This window comes from Harpia harpyja, chromosome 11 (genome assembly GCF_026419915.1).
Source record: "Harpia harpyja isolate bHarHar1 chromosome 11, bHarHar1 primary haplotype, whole genome shotgun sequence".
Taxonomy (NCBI): Eukaryota; Metazoa; Chordata; class Aves; order Accipitriformes; family Accipitridae; genus Harpia; species Harpia harpyja.
This window is the reverse complement of record NC_068950.1, coordinates 34,628,154-34,641,706: the sequence shown is the minus strand read 5'-3', so window position 1 is coordinate 34,641,706 and position 13,553 is coordinate 34,628,154. Positions and strand designations below refer to the sequence as shown.

At 61.6% G+C, this 13,553-nt stretch overlaps 2 protein-coding genes across 2 annotated transcripts; both read left to right on the top strand.

The window, feature by feature from the left end:
* Nucleotides 1–2,339: 2,339 nt before the first annotated feature.
* Nucleotides 2,340–4,659, top strand: LOC128148314 (SLIT and NTRK-like protein 6). Its single transcript, XM_052802003.1, has 2 exons — nucleotides 2,340–2,411; nucleotides 2,711–4,659. Exons 1-2 carry the CDS (start codon nucleotides 2,393–2,395, stop codon nucleotides 3,943–3,945), a joined length of 1,254 nt encoding a protein of 417 aa, XP_052657963.1. The 5' UTR covers nucleotides 2,340–2,392; the 3' UTR covers nucleotides 3,946–4,659.
* Nucleotides 4,660–6,428: 1,769 nt separating this feature from the next.
* BEST4 (bestrophin 4) lies at nucleotides 6,429–10,498 on the top strand. The gene is made up of 9 exons (XM_052801668.1): nucleotides 6,429–6,580; nucleotides 6,801–6,895; nucleotides 7,406–7,639; nucleotides 7,959–8,113; nucleotides 8,205–8,282; nucleotides 8,636–8,788; nucleotides 9,080–9,160; nucleotides 9,612–9,766; nucleotides 10,081–10,498. The coding sequence occupies exons 1-9, from the start codon at nucleotides 6,429–6,431 to the stop codon at nucleotides 10,496–10,498; spliced, it is 1,521 nt and encodes a 506-aa protein (XP_052657628.1).
* Nucleotides 10,499–13,553: the final 3,055 nt, after the last annotated feature.

Here is a 13,553-nt window from a genome sequence, read left to right as displayed (position 1 = left end):
CATCAGGAGCAGTGAAGCTGAACCCAGTTGCCAGCTTGCTTCTGTGGCAGGGCTGCCTTCTCGGGACAGCTGCACGGCATTGCTATGTGCTCTGCACGCAGCGACTGGGCAGCAAGAGCAATGCCAGCCAAGCACCTGCGTCCCCCCACAGTCTGGGGTGCAGGTGAGCTCCCCATGACTGAGGTGACAGCCCTGACCCCCTCGGGAGCAGGGTTTTCCCCTCCCTCGGCACTCTCAGCTGGTGAGCTCCTGCAAAGCACGGGGCTGCAGCCACCAAGGAGGAGGAGGAGGAGGGAGAGGGTGGCTGGTCCCTTGGGTGAGCCGGGGAAGGAAGCACCAGCACCAGAACCAGTACCAGCAGCAGCGCCAGCAGAGACCAACCCACCCCAGGGGCTGGCTGGGGATGTGCAGAAGGGAAGGTGCAAATCTGGGTGAAGCTGCCTGGAGAGAGAGATAAAAGCACCTGGATCCTTCTGGATTAAGGACACACTTGGATCTGGGGTGGTATGTAAAATGCCAGTGCTGGAAGGTACCCCTTGGGATGCAGGATCCGGCCCAGGGAGGTTCAGGGAGCCCTCTGAAATCTCCTGCAATGGGGTTTTGGCTCAGCTACTGCTCTGGAACAGGGGAAGCAGGGGAGGCTTTACCCCAGTTGGGGTGTTAGCAGGCTCCGGCCCATTGGTGCCAGCTCGGGGCTGTGTGACTGTGCCCAGGGCACCCCGGGAGGCAACTCTCGTCCCCCCAGGCCAGTGCGCTGCCGGCACCTCCCTTCCCGCAAGGGCCCAGATGGCCGTTTCCTGCGTCCCACCCCAGCAGCCAGGATCTGGCCAGCCCTGCTTCCCTCCCTGCTCCATCCCATCCCATCCCTGCTTCCCAGCAGAAATCCCTGGTGCAGCGTTCGTTGCTGTGGCATTTGCTGCACAGCGCAAGGTGCTGGCACCCCAAACCCACTGCTCACATGGCAATGCCCACAGCAGGGTGGGGCAGGTCCCACTGCCAGAAACCCACCCCTCTGTCAGGGTTGTGGGTCTGGGAGAGCCCCAAGCAGGGTGAACGGGACATGGGTGATGGGTCTGTGCCAAGGGGAGCTGCTGCTCTCCCACTGGGGGCTGGAGCATCCCTGAGCTGAGGCGTGAAAGCAGCACCTGAGGTGCTAGTTTTGAGCCATGAGCAAGGGGTGAAATCAAGGGAAGAAACTCTTGAGGCCTGTTGCCTTCGCAAACATCGCTGCATCCCTCAGGATAGCACTGGTGGCCCAAGGCAGCCTGAAACAACCCAGTGCTTTTATTACTGGTGTGCTGAGCTTGCCAGGCCTCTGAGGCACCCCAGATATGCAGCACGTAGGGTGTCCTGGCACTCTGCACCCCGAGCCAGGACAAAGAGCGGCCGCCAGAGCCCGGCCCCTCTACGATCACCCCACTGGGCTCCGGCACCACAGCACTGCACATGTGCTCAGGCCAGGTCCCATCTCACCCACCTCCCACCAGCACCGAAGTGCTGTCAGTACCGCACCATGTGCCTCGGTTTACCTGGTTCACACCGCGGTGAGCGCACATGCACTTTCAGGGTGTGGAAACACAGCTCCCCTCTCCAGCGCTGCTTTTCTTGTGGGCTGTAGTGCTCGTGTCTGACTCTGCTCCTCCTTCGCAGCCTGGGACTTGTGCAGGATGGAAGGAAATTGTAGGGGGTCCAGGGATGGAGAGAGAAGCTGGCCCCTTTGGTCCCCATCCTACAAGCATGTCACTCCGCATCTGCTCCCCAGTGGGGCTGGGAGTTGCACCGTGCACAGAGGTGGGGGCCAGCCGGGCAGAGCCCTCTCCCCATCCCAGGAGGGAGGGGAACTCAGCAGAGCCCAGCCTGGCTCCTTTCCAGGAGCTTGGGGGGCTGGTGCTGGAGGGGGCTGGAGGGACATATGGCTTGTGGAGGGGGCAGAGGGGAGCGGAGATTGGGGGAAGCTGGAAAGGGACCTTGCTTCTGGGGGATGGAGAGGGGAGGGATGGGGAGGCGATGGGGGGGCTGTAGGGGCCATGGTTTATGGGGGTGGGGGGTGCAGAGGAAGGTGGACCAGAGCGCGGATTGAATGTAGGGGCTGGGGACAAGCGTATTTTGGGGGGGTGCCACCGCACAGCGCGGCTGGAGGGCCCGTGGCTGGTGGCAGCCCAGCGAGGGGACGGCGCACCGGGGGCTGAAGGGAGACCGTGGCCCGCGGCGTGGGCAGCGGCCGCGGGGCGAGGCGGGCCCGGGCCGGGGCCGGGGCCGGGGCCGGGGCCGGGGCCGGGGCCGGGGCCGGGGCCGGGGCGGGCGGGCTGCGGCGGGGCCGCCCCGCAGCGAGGCGGAGCCGGCGGCCGCGCCCGGCGGGGAGCGCGGCGGGGCGGCGGAGCGGCCCCGGAGGATGGGGCGTGCGGCGGCAGGTGAGGCCGGGCAGGGCAGCCCGGGCCGGGGGGCGAGCACAGCCCCGGGGGTCTCTCCCTGCCCGCCGGCACCCGGCGGGCGGCAGCGGGACGTCGGGTGTGAGGCAGCCCCGGGCTGGCGGGGGGCGGTAGCCCTGGGAGGTGGCTCCGGGAGGGGGGGCTGCGGGGACCCGGGTTCCTTCCCTGGGGGAGGGAGTGGGGGGGGAGAAGAGGGGTTCACCCCTCCGCCGTGGCGGGCTGGAGCAAGGGGGGAGCTGGTCCCGCCGGGGGGTCACCCGTCCCCTCTGCTCTCCCCGCAGGCGCTGGGCTGGGGACCGTGTCCCTCTGGGGCAGCCTCCTGCTCGCTGCCAGCCTTGCCCTCGACACAGCACCGCAAAGCTGCAACTGCACGGAGCGCATGGACTTCCAGGCTTTCCGGGAGGCTCCGCTCCCCGAGAGCTGCTGCCTCAACTTCACCAGCTCCAACATCACCCACCTGGACTGGGGCGCGCTGGTAGGGGTGCGGGGGCTGCGGGAGCTCTACCTCTCGCACTGCAGCATCACGGATATCAGCAACGCGCAGGGAGTCCCCCCTGCCTTGGAGATCTTGCACTTAAGTCACAACCTGCTGGAAAGTCTCCCTGGAAGCTTTCTGGAAGATGCCCCTAATTTGAGGGTCCTTTATCTGGACAGCAACCAGCTCCAGGAGCTGCCCAATTCCTTCCTGAAAGCATCGACCCAGGTCCAGGAGGTCTACCTGGGCTTCAACGCCCTGACCTTCCTTCCCGCCAGCCTCCTGAAGCCATCTCTGCTCCAGCTCCAGCTCTCCAACAACAGCTGGGACTGCAGCTGTGCTTTGCTCAGCAACCTGGAGGGTTGGCCCAGCCTGGCTGCTGAGGTCACCTGCCACACACCGGAGCAGTACCATGGCGTGGACCTCCAGAGCATCCCTCGTGAGGAGCTGTGCCGCTCGCACAGCCTCACCGCCCTCTTCATCTGCCTGCCCTCTCTCCTCATCCTCGCCAGCATCACCTGGTGCTTCTGCAGGCGGAAGAGAAAGACCAACTACAGCCTCCAGAGCAGGTCCCAGAGCCACCCGGCCACAGCAGAGAGGGGCAATGTGCCGGTGCCTGCAGAGCCCCACCACTACATCCCCTACGAGCTGCCTGCTGCCCCACCTGAGACCGAGAAGAAGGTGCTGCTGGGGAGCCAGGTCCTGCTCCAGCCCTCTGCGGACCTGCTGGAGAGTGGCAGAGACCTCTACGAGGAGGTGGAGATTCAGGTGGGATCCCCCAGCAGTTCCCAGGTGCCAACCCAAAAAGGGCAGCAGGGCACAGGGCCGGGCCAGCAGGAGGACAGCCTGGCACCGAGGGCAGAGGAGCTGGGGGGTAGCGAGCCAGAGGTGGACACTGTCAGCGTGAGCGAAGTCCTGAAGGACTCTGCTGACCGGGAAAAGATCTACATGAGTCAGTCGACCAACTATTACAACCTGGTACCTGGCATCGAGCTGGAGGACTCAGACAATCTGGAGTATGAGAACATCGACCTGCACTGATGGCAGGACTCAGGCTGTGTCTGGGACACACCGGGAGGATGGCAGGGGCTGGGCAGTAGTGAAAGCCGGCAGAGCAGGAGAGGCACGAGCTGTCCTGCCGTGGCTTACAGTGGATGCTTGCAAAGCTGCACCCCCAAATTCCCATCCCTTCCCCTGCGCTACCACGTGCACCCCTTGCTGGCCATGTGCTGCAGCTGGGCATGGGGTGCGAGGGTGCTTCAGGCACTGGGGACCCTGCCGCAGGCTGGCGGCATTTGGGGACACGAGGGCCGGCAGTGCCCGAGGAAGGACATGGAGAGGAGGTGGGAGCTGGTTTTGGGGACCAGGTGACAATACTGTGTGTGCCAGACCCACTGACTGGGGCCTCCATCCTCTCTTGCTGGAGCCAGATGGCATCTGGCACGGACCTGCTGCTCCCCAGCCTGCAGAGAAGAGGGTCTGGGGGCATGAAAAGGGACTGGCTCTGCCTACGTGGTCTGTGGGGGGTGTCACACGTGGACGGGGTGCCCTGGGTGCCCTGGGCTTGGCAGCGGGAGCCTGGGATGGCCCTGCCTGCTGCCCACCCCACATCCCGCCATGTCCCACTGTGTGGCACAGGGGCTTGAAACAGCTGGTGCACATGTGCTGCTGCACACGCAAGTGCGCGTGCACACGTGTGTGCATGGACTGCGCACGGGTGGGCGTGAGCGGGTGTGCGAGGTGCACACACACACACACACACACACACAGAGGGAGGCACTGGAGGGGGCCCCTTGCAGATTCCCCTGCCTGATGTACCGCCAAGCCCTGTAGGATCCAGCTCTCAATAAGAAATAAATCATTTTACTCCTGGCAGTGCGGCTCCCTCCCTGTGTCTGCATGGTGTGGGGTGGTGGGGAGCTGACCGACGGGACGTGGGGGAGCGCAGCGATGGGGGGCTTCGCTCCTACCCCTTCTCCCCTCCCATGCCCTGGGTGATGCCCCAGCATGGCTCTTGTCCAGCAGACCCGGGGCTGCTTTGCCCGCCCGGTGGAGCAGAGCTGGGCACTGGCTGAGGGCGAGCAAAGCCTCTGCCTTGCACCGTGATTTACAGCCTGGCTGGGGAAGGTGTCAGCCTGCTGTAAACTCCGAGGTTCCCAGCCAGGTCAGGGACTCGCGGGGCTCCTGGCAACGGGGCAAAGGCTGGGGGTGCTGTAAATCACCCCCCCTGCACAGGCACCCCCCCAGCAAGTCTCACCCATGGGCGCTCCAGCCCTTCTCCAGGGATGGCGGGATGCAGGCGCCCTTGAGCCCTGTCCCCCCTGCCCAGGAAGACATTTCCCAGGCTGGAAGCCCCAGCAGCCACCCCGCTCCACACTGGAGCCGTCCTGGGCCTGGGCCAGGCGCTGTGCCTGGGCAGGAAGGGAGGGAGCCAGGCAGGGCAGGACACGGCGCTCCGGCCGGCAAAGGAAGCGGCGTTTCCTGCGGAGCACGGCGTGGCCTCCGGCAGCCCACGGTGGGACAAGCCACGGGCCCCGGCAGTGCTCAGTCCCAGCCCCAGCGTGGGTCGGGGACAAGGACGGAATGATGTCCCTGCATGTCTCGCTGTCACTCACAGATGTTTCCCACTGATTTATGTCCTGCTGGAACTTTTCCCTTCCCGCTCCCTCCCAGGCCCTGAGAAAGTGGCCCAGTGCCAGCCTTTAATTTGCCTCCATCACTCCCTGCCAGGTATTGCAGCCAGGACATCCCGGTGTGCCCCAGCTCATGCCATCCCCAAGTCCCCCCTGGGGACACGGAGGGACCAGGAGCTCCCACAGTGCCAAGGCAGGACAGGCAGGGGTCAGCCAGCCGTCCCCAGGAGCTGCCGCCTGACCCACGGCCACAGGCGCTGCCTGGTGCTGGCAGCGAGGACTTGGGCAGCGACAGGCACCTTTTTTCACCCATGCTCCAGAAATATCCCGCAGCCCGCCCTGTGTGCCGGCTCTGCCCACGCACCCTGGGGTCCCGTTCCCAGGAGCAATGAAACTCTCAGTCCTTCCCCCTCTTTCTCACGGACCCTAAATTCAGCTGCCGTGACTGCAAAGGGTAACAACCCAAACTGCCCTGCTGGGTCCTGCCTAGCCCCAGCTCCAGCACCCGCAGCCCCCACCAAAATCTCCAGCCGTGGCCGGTGGCAGGGAGGTGTGAATGACCCGGCGTTCCCTGTTCCTTGCCTCTGACAGCCCCAATCCATCACGGGGACGGCTTGGCCACGCGGACCCACGCTGGGGTATTTAGGTGGAGGAGGCACCAGCAGGAGAGGAAGGTGCAGGCAGGGAGTGGGCAGCGGCTGCAGCAGGCGTGGGAAGGGCAGGGCGGCCGTGTGGGCGATCCTGTTGATGGGCCATAGTGCCTGGCGTGGGAGCGAGCGTGCGTCCCCAGGCCCTGCAGCCTGGACAGCAGTGGGAACCCCAGTTGTCCCCAGTTTAGCTGGAAGCCAGCGAGAGAAGGATTCTTCTGCTGAGGCGTGGGGCTGAGCCACGATGACCATCTCCTACACACTGAAAGTCGCCAACTCCCGTTTCGGGGGTTTCTCCAAGCTGCTATTCCGCTGGAAAGGCAGCATCTACAAGCTGTTGTACAAGGAGTTCATCGTCTTTGTGGCGCTGTACGCCCTGCTCAGCCTCGTCTACCGGTGAGTAGGGTTGGTGTGTTGCCACCGGTTGTGTCCCTCCCTGCTGAGCTACTGGGACATGCAGAGATGCCCCATCAGCCCAGGGGACTCCCCCAGGGAGGGTGGGTGCGGGCAGGGGAGGGCAAGGAGAAGGGGAACGAGGCCATGGCTTTTTGTGGAGGTCCGAGGCAGCACTCCAGCCCCACCACTTGCCCCTGACCCCATTGCATATCCATTGCAGGCGGCTGCTGACCGAGGAGCAGAAGCGCCTCTATACCAAAGTAGCTCAATACTGCAACCGCTCCACGGATCTCATCCCCATGTCATTCGTCCTAGGTATGGGTCCCTCCCCTGAACTCGGGACTTGGGTTCCCCTGCTCGCCCCAGCGCTGGCAGCTTGAGGATGCCCCCACTGCCCATCCTGGCCCCATGCCAAAACATCCCTTGGACACCATCGGATGGGGAATGGAGGAGCCTGGTGCCCCAGGGATGGCACTTGGCTCCCAGACCCACCGAGCGCAGCTCCACGGCCCTGGGGATGCCAGCAGGAGGCTGTGATTTCCCCTGGCCTGCTCTGCACCTGCCTCCCCATGCCCAGGAAAGGGGCACCTTATCTACAAGAGATGGCTGTCCTGCCCTGTGCCACCCGTGCCCAGGACAGGGAAGAGCTGGGGACATCCTCACCTCCATCCCTGGGGAGGGCAGCCCGAAGGGAAGCACAATTTCGCAGCCACAGAGAAATCTGTCACCCCTGGAAATGTGGCCGCTTTCCTGGCACGGGCTTGTCCTTGCCCCAACCCACCACCCGGTTGCGCTGAGCCCCCCACGTGCTATCTGTTGGTGCAGGTTTTTACGTCACCCTGATTGTGAACCGGTGGTGGGCCCAATACACCAGCATCCCCCTGCCCGACCAGCTCATGTGCGTCATCTCCAGCAATGTCCACGGCAAGGACGAGAGGGGCCGGATCCTGCGGCGCACCCTCATCCGCTACGCCAACCTGTCGGCAGTCCTCATCCTGCGCTCCGTCAGCACCAGGGTGCTCAAGCGCTTCCCCACCATGGACCACGTGGTGGAAGCGGGTGAGGAGCTAAGCCCTGGGAGTGATGGCTTGCAATGTGGGGTGAGAGTTGGGGGCCACAGACATGTCATCGTCACCAGGAGGGTGTGCTGGGGGCTGGGGATCCTTGCAAGCATCCCTGCCCCAAACTGCCCTGCACACGGGGTGACATCCTTTCACAGATGTTCACCCCCAAAGAGCCCCATGTCCCCTCTGTCCAGAGCCCATCTGGGGCTGCAGTTTCACCTGGAAAACCCTGCGTTCCCGCTGGGGACAGTCGCCAGAAGGGCTCTCCCCCACTGACACTGGGGCTGTGGCACTGAGCCTCTGCCCCACCGCAGGCTTCATGACGCAGGACGAGTGCAAGAAGTTTGAGAGCCTCCACTCCGACTTCAACAAGTACTGGATCCCCTGCGTGTGGTTCACCAACCTGGCGGCCCAGGCCAGGCGGGATGGCCGCATCCGCGACGACGTGGCCCTCCGCCTGCTCATGGATGTGAGTCAGTGCTGGGTGTGCGAGGGGGACCAGGCACCACAGGGGGGCTCGTGCAAAGCCTGGGTCACCCATCCTTGTCCTCTGTGCCCAGGAGCTGAATCTCTACCGGGCCAAGTGCAGCATGTTGTTCCATTATGACTGGATCAGCATCCCGCTGGTGTACACGCAGGTGGGTATCCAAGCACCCCATGGGCTCCTCTGAGCCCAGATCCCAGCTCCTTCCACTCCACAATGGCAGGGGAGCCCCACAGCCTCCTCCCTGCACCCCAATGGGGAGCACTTTATCCCCCTTCCTAAAAGCACTTTACTCCCCCATTGAATTTGGTGCCAGAGCCAGTATGGCCGCTGGTTCACAGCCCTGCAGGGATGTGCAGGAGCACAGAGCAGTGGGGCAGTGGGGTTTAACCTCAAGCCCATGAGAGCATCAGCGACCAGCAGAGCCTCTCGCATCCTCACTGCTCCTGTACCGAGCATCATCCTTGGCTGCCACCCTCACCACCAGCTGACCCGCGCTCCCGGCAGGTGGTCACCATTGCCGTCTACTCCTTCTTCGCCTTCTGCCTCATTGGGCGGCAGTTCCTGGAGCCGCTGGAGCCCGGGCAGGAGGGGGACCTGGATATGTATGTCCCCCTCTCCACCCTCCTCCAGTTCTTCTTCTATGCCGGCTGGCTGAAGGTGAGACATGGCCAGGCAGCTGGGCTTTGCTTGATGGGCTGGGGGTGGCCAGGTGGCCCTGACCACCCCCCTGGGCTGTGGGGATGGCTGGTTCAGGGCATGACACCAGCCACATCACTGCTAGCTGCCCTGGGGACATGTCCTTTGGGCCCAGCCATCACACCGGGGCACCACAGAGCTCCAGGTCTGCACATTTCATGTGCCACATGGGTGGACCAAGGGATGGAGAGCCCTGTGGGAAGGTGTCCCTGTCCCTGCTCCCTTGTCTCACCTGGTCCCCTCCCTCCCCAGGTTGCAGAGCAGATCATTAACCCCTTTGGAGAAGACGACGATGACTTTGAGACCAACAAGCTGATAGACAGGAACTTACAGGTGGGTCCTGCCCCAGGCTGACGTTGTGTGGGGCTGCTGCCATCGGGGCACAGGGACATCCCTGCCCCTTGGCAGTGGGACCTGTGCCCTGCTGGTCCCCAGCCCTGCTCCTGCCCACGCAGGTCCTTGTCCAAAATATATTCCCACGCAAGGAAGCAGGGCTGCACCTTGTCCCTGTCCCTCCGTATGTCTGCTCCCCACAGCAGGGTCAGTACCCTCCCAAGGGACACTCAGCAGCCTTGCACCACTGCTCAGACCCTCACCTCCAAGAAAAGCGTTCAAAAGGGGGAAACCCCAAATGCAGCCAGCAGACAGGCCCGGAGCCTCCCCGGCCCCTTGCAGATCACAGCCCTCCCCCTGCCAGGTTGGCACCGGGAGCAGCATCTGCAGCCACTGGTCCTGCTCATGTCCTTGCAAAGCCACCCCTGTCCCCTGCTTTTGCCATGGCCAGGTGTCCCTGCTCTCCGTGGATGACATGTACCAGAACCTGCCCCCCACTGTGAAGGACAAATACTGGAACGAGTCCACAGCTCAGCCCCCCTACACCGCAGCCACAGCCGCTGAGACCTTGAAGCCCTCGTTCCTGGGCTCCACCTTTGACATGCGGTGAGTGCACGGCACAGCCCTGGGGCTGGAGAAAAAGAGGGCGAGCGCTTTAGGGCAGCAATAGCACAAGTAGGCTTGTCCCCCCCTGGGCCCAATTACAGTGAGCAAACAGCAAATCCCCCCTGGGAGTGCATTGACCAGCCCCTGTGGGGCTTGGGGGCTGCACTGGGTGATGGATGAGCCGCGGGGACAGGGATGTGGCCTCCCGGAGCGGCTCCCTGCTTGCAAATGCATTGGGATGGAGGCGGTGAGCGGTCCTGGGCATCCCTGGGGAGGATGGCAGCCTGACCCATCACCCTACTGTGCTCCCCCAGCATGTGCGAGGATGCGGAGCAGAACCAGCCGGCAGAGGCCTCGCCGAGCTTACCGCGCATCCAGACGCCTCTGCTCAGCCGCTTCTTCGCTGCCGCATCCCCCGCCATCAGCATCAAAAACTTCGGCCGGGGCAGCCGAGGTCACCCCCACCTGCGGTGTCCCCGGGCGGATGGCAGCTTCCCCTCCCCTTACCCCAACTGCTCCGAGGACCCTGAGTCGGTGGCCCGCATTGAGGAGGAAGAGATGGAGGATGAGGAGAGCCGGGCCAGTGAGCCCACCACGCCTGGCGGTTGCCCGGGGGGGACCCGGCCACCTGAGGCCTCTGAAACACAGAGAAAGGATCTGCTGCTGATCCAGGTGAAGGCACCGTCCAGCGACAGCATTGGGGCTGATCCACCGGAGTCCTGGAAGCCCTGAGGCTGCCCCAAAAGCACCCCTTTCCTGGGGGCAGAATAGCTGCCCCCACCCCAAAGCACCGCCACCGCCAGCCACAAAGCTCCCTGTCCCCAGACACCCCCCTCGGACCCCCTGTCCAGAAGCAGGACATTGCCAGGTCTTTTGCCACCAGCCCCGAGCCAAGATGTGTCCCCAGGTTGATGGGAAGATGCGGGTGGGTTTGGGATTGGGCAGACAGCCTTCAACACTAGCTGTTCGCCCCAAAACTGCAGGATTTAGCCCATCTGTGTGATGATGCCACCAACTTGCAGCTGGTCAGGCTCACTCCCTGCTCCCATGGCCCGGCACATGGGACAGGGGACAGCCCAGACCACAAGCAAGGGAGGGAATGAGGGCATTAGTCTTGCAGAAAACCAACACCGTGATGGGGATGTCCCCTCAATATTAATAAAGCTATTGCCAACCTCAGCTTTGAGGTTATTCCTTGTCGGAGCAAATCATCCCCAGCAGTGAGACAGCAGGCGCATCACATTTATCCAGAAAGTGGGTGAATTCAGATTTTTTTCAAGGAATGCCCACGTTCTCCTAGGGCAAAAAGGGCACGGCCCCAAGGACTGACACCAGTGATGGTTGTGAGGTATTAAACCAAGTGATGCAGCCAGAAAAAAACCAGAAAGATGCTTTCAGCCCCTGCAGAAGAATTCCTGCACTCATACATACATGTTTCTCCTGACAATATTAGCAGAGCTGTTAAAAAATTCCCTTTCCTGCAAGCCCCCCTTTCCCAAAGCCACCTTTCCTTTAAAGCTCCCATCTCCCCCCCAGCAAGCCAGCCCCACTCCTCCTCTGCTACCCTCTGGGCCACTGCTGGACCTGTTAAAGTGTGACCACAAGGTCATTTTCTGGGTTGGACCATGTCCCATGAAAACACCCCAAAGTTAATACCGCATGGAGCTGAGAGCGCCACTCAACAGCAAGGAGCTGCACTCAGAATGAGTGACCGCACTTGGGTTTCGCTGCTGACTGCTCATCGTATGAAAAGTAACTTTTTTAAAATTCAGCCCTCACACCCATGTGCAGAGGTGAGTAAGGTCTTTAGACTATGCTTTGGCACCTCATAAACGTAGCCAGGCTAAAGCTGTGCTTAACCCCAGCCCCTGCCCATCTCTTTCTGGCTCAGTGCCTGGCAGGCTTGCCTCCTCCCAGACAGGTAAATCCCTGTGCACACCCACGGGGCTATGCCAAGGCCAGACCAGGGATGAGACATCCTGCGGCCAAGCTGCACGAGGTCCCACAGGCTGTGCCACCGTGGGAGCCAGGAGCCACACGCCCCTGGCCAGCTGCCACCGTCCCGTTCCCATGTCACACCTACAGCGTGGCTGCGGTGAGCGATAGGTGCCACTTTCGTTCCCACGGGCTATTGCCCTTGGCAGCTGCGTTTTTCAGAGCAGTACCTTTATAAGCAGCGTGCATTGATGAATTGGCCATAATCCTGCTCATCAGGGGCCAGGTTTACAGCTCCTGCTCTGACACCAAGTTGGCACTTGCTCCACAAGCCTTGGTTTCTCCATCTGTAACAAAGTCTCCCAGAAACACCCTGAATCCTGTTTGAGCTCTGTGGAGGGCGAGGGGAAAGAAGAAATATGCAGAGGAAGCAGCCATGACGCATCCCTCCCAAGTGCCCTTTATCGCCTCTGCCCCACCTCTCTGGAAAGCAGGCGTTGCTGGAGAGCAGGGAAAGTTTACCCCAGATCACTATGGAGAAGGAACGTGCTTGTGCAAACATCCCGCCCAGGCAGGGACCTCCCAGTTGCACTAGCTGGGCACGGCTCTGTTCGCAGTGCCCACATGAGCGCAGACCCAAGCTGCAAGGCAGTGCCAACGCCTGCCCACCATGGCGTAACCGTGCTGCTGCGGCCATCCCGGGCAACAGGTACCATTTTCTGATGGGGTTGGTGTGTCTCACCCACCCTCAGCTCCCTGCCAGCGAGGCAGGATGAACCCACGCTGCCCTGGGCACCGCTAACACCTCCTGCTGCCACGCAGGGCAGCCGGAGCAGAGCGTCACAGGAAAAACACAAAAACCCACCAAGCACAAGCTCTTTGTGGGGCAGAGAGTCTGCATTTTAAGGTACTAGAGACATGGGCCTCACCATAGCTCTGCTTGGTGATTACGGACCATCTCCTTCAGTTCAGAGCTAAAAATGAACTGGAATTCAGTGAAGCTGGGGCTGCAGGTAGCCTGCCTCGCACCAGAGTGCTCCTATGGATAAATGAGGCTTTTGTAAAAATATAAAAGCGGGGTGAAGCATGCAGTGTGTCCACATGGCAGGCATAAGATGTGCGAGTCTGGCCTGTGCCCACAGCGCCAGGACCAGCCCTTAGATGGGCTCCCAGCTTCACCCTAGTTACCTGCTGTCCTGGTTTTGGCTGGGATAGAGTTAATTGTCTTCCTAGTGGCTGGTATTGTGCTGTGGTTTTGAGTTAGGTATGAGAAGAATGTTGATAACACACTGATGTTTTCAGTTGTTGCTAAGTAATGTTTAGTCCAAAGTCAAGGATTTTTCAGCTTCTCATGCCCAGCCAGCAAGAAGGCTGGAGAGGCACAAGAAGTTGGGAGGGGACACAGCCAGGGCAGCTGACCCAAACTGGCCAAAGGGGTATTCCATACCATGTGATGTCATGCCTAGTATATAAACTGGGGGGGCTGGGGAGAGGGGAAATCACTGCTTGGGAACTGACTGGGCATTGGCTGGCAAGTGGTGAGCAATTGCATTGTGCATCACTTGTTTTGTATATTCCAATCCTTTTATTATTAGCAATTTTATTATTATTAGTTTCTTCTCTTCTGTTCTATTAAACTGTTCTTATCTCAACCCACAAGTTTTACCTTTTCTTTTCCAATTCTCTCCCCTATCCCACTGGGGGGGGGGGGGGGAAGTGAGTGAGCAGCTGCGTGGTGCTTAGTTGCTGGCTGTGGTTAAATCATGACACCTGCACAAAGTATTTGGCAACTAGATGCAGAGATCCATCACACCGGCTTTCTTAGAAGACATCAGCCCCAAGGAATGACATC

What these genes read in the sequence shown, in the direction of transcription:
- BEST4 (XM_052801668.1), top strand. Translation starts at nt 6,429, where the DNA reads ATGACCATCTCCTACACACTGAAAGTCGCCAACTCCCGTTTCGGGGGT. An exon ending in TCCCGCTGGTGTACACGCAG is followed by an intron (nt 8,283 to 8,635) that starts GTGGGTATCCAA and finishes CGCTCCCGGCAG; the next exon opens with GTGGTCACCATTGCCGTCTA. An exon ending in TCTATGCCGGCTGGCTGAAG is followed by an intron (nt 8,789 to 9,079) that starts GTGAGACATGGC and finishes CTCCCTCCCCAG; the next exon opens with GTTGCAGAGCAGATCATTAA.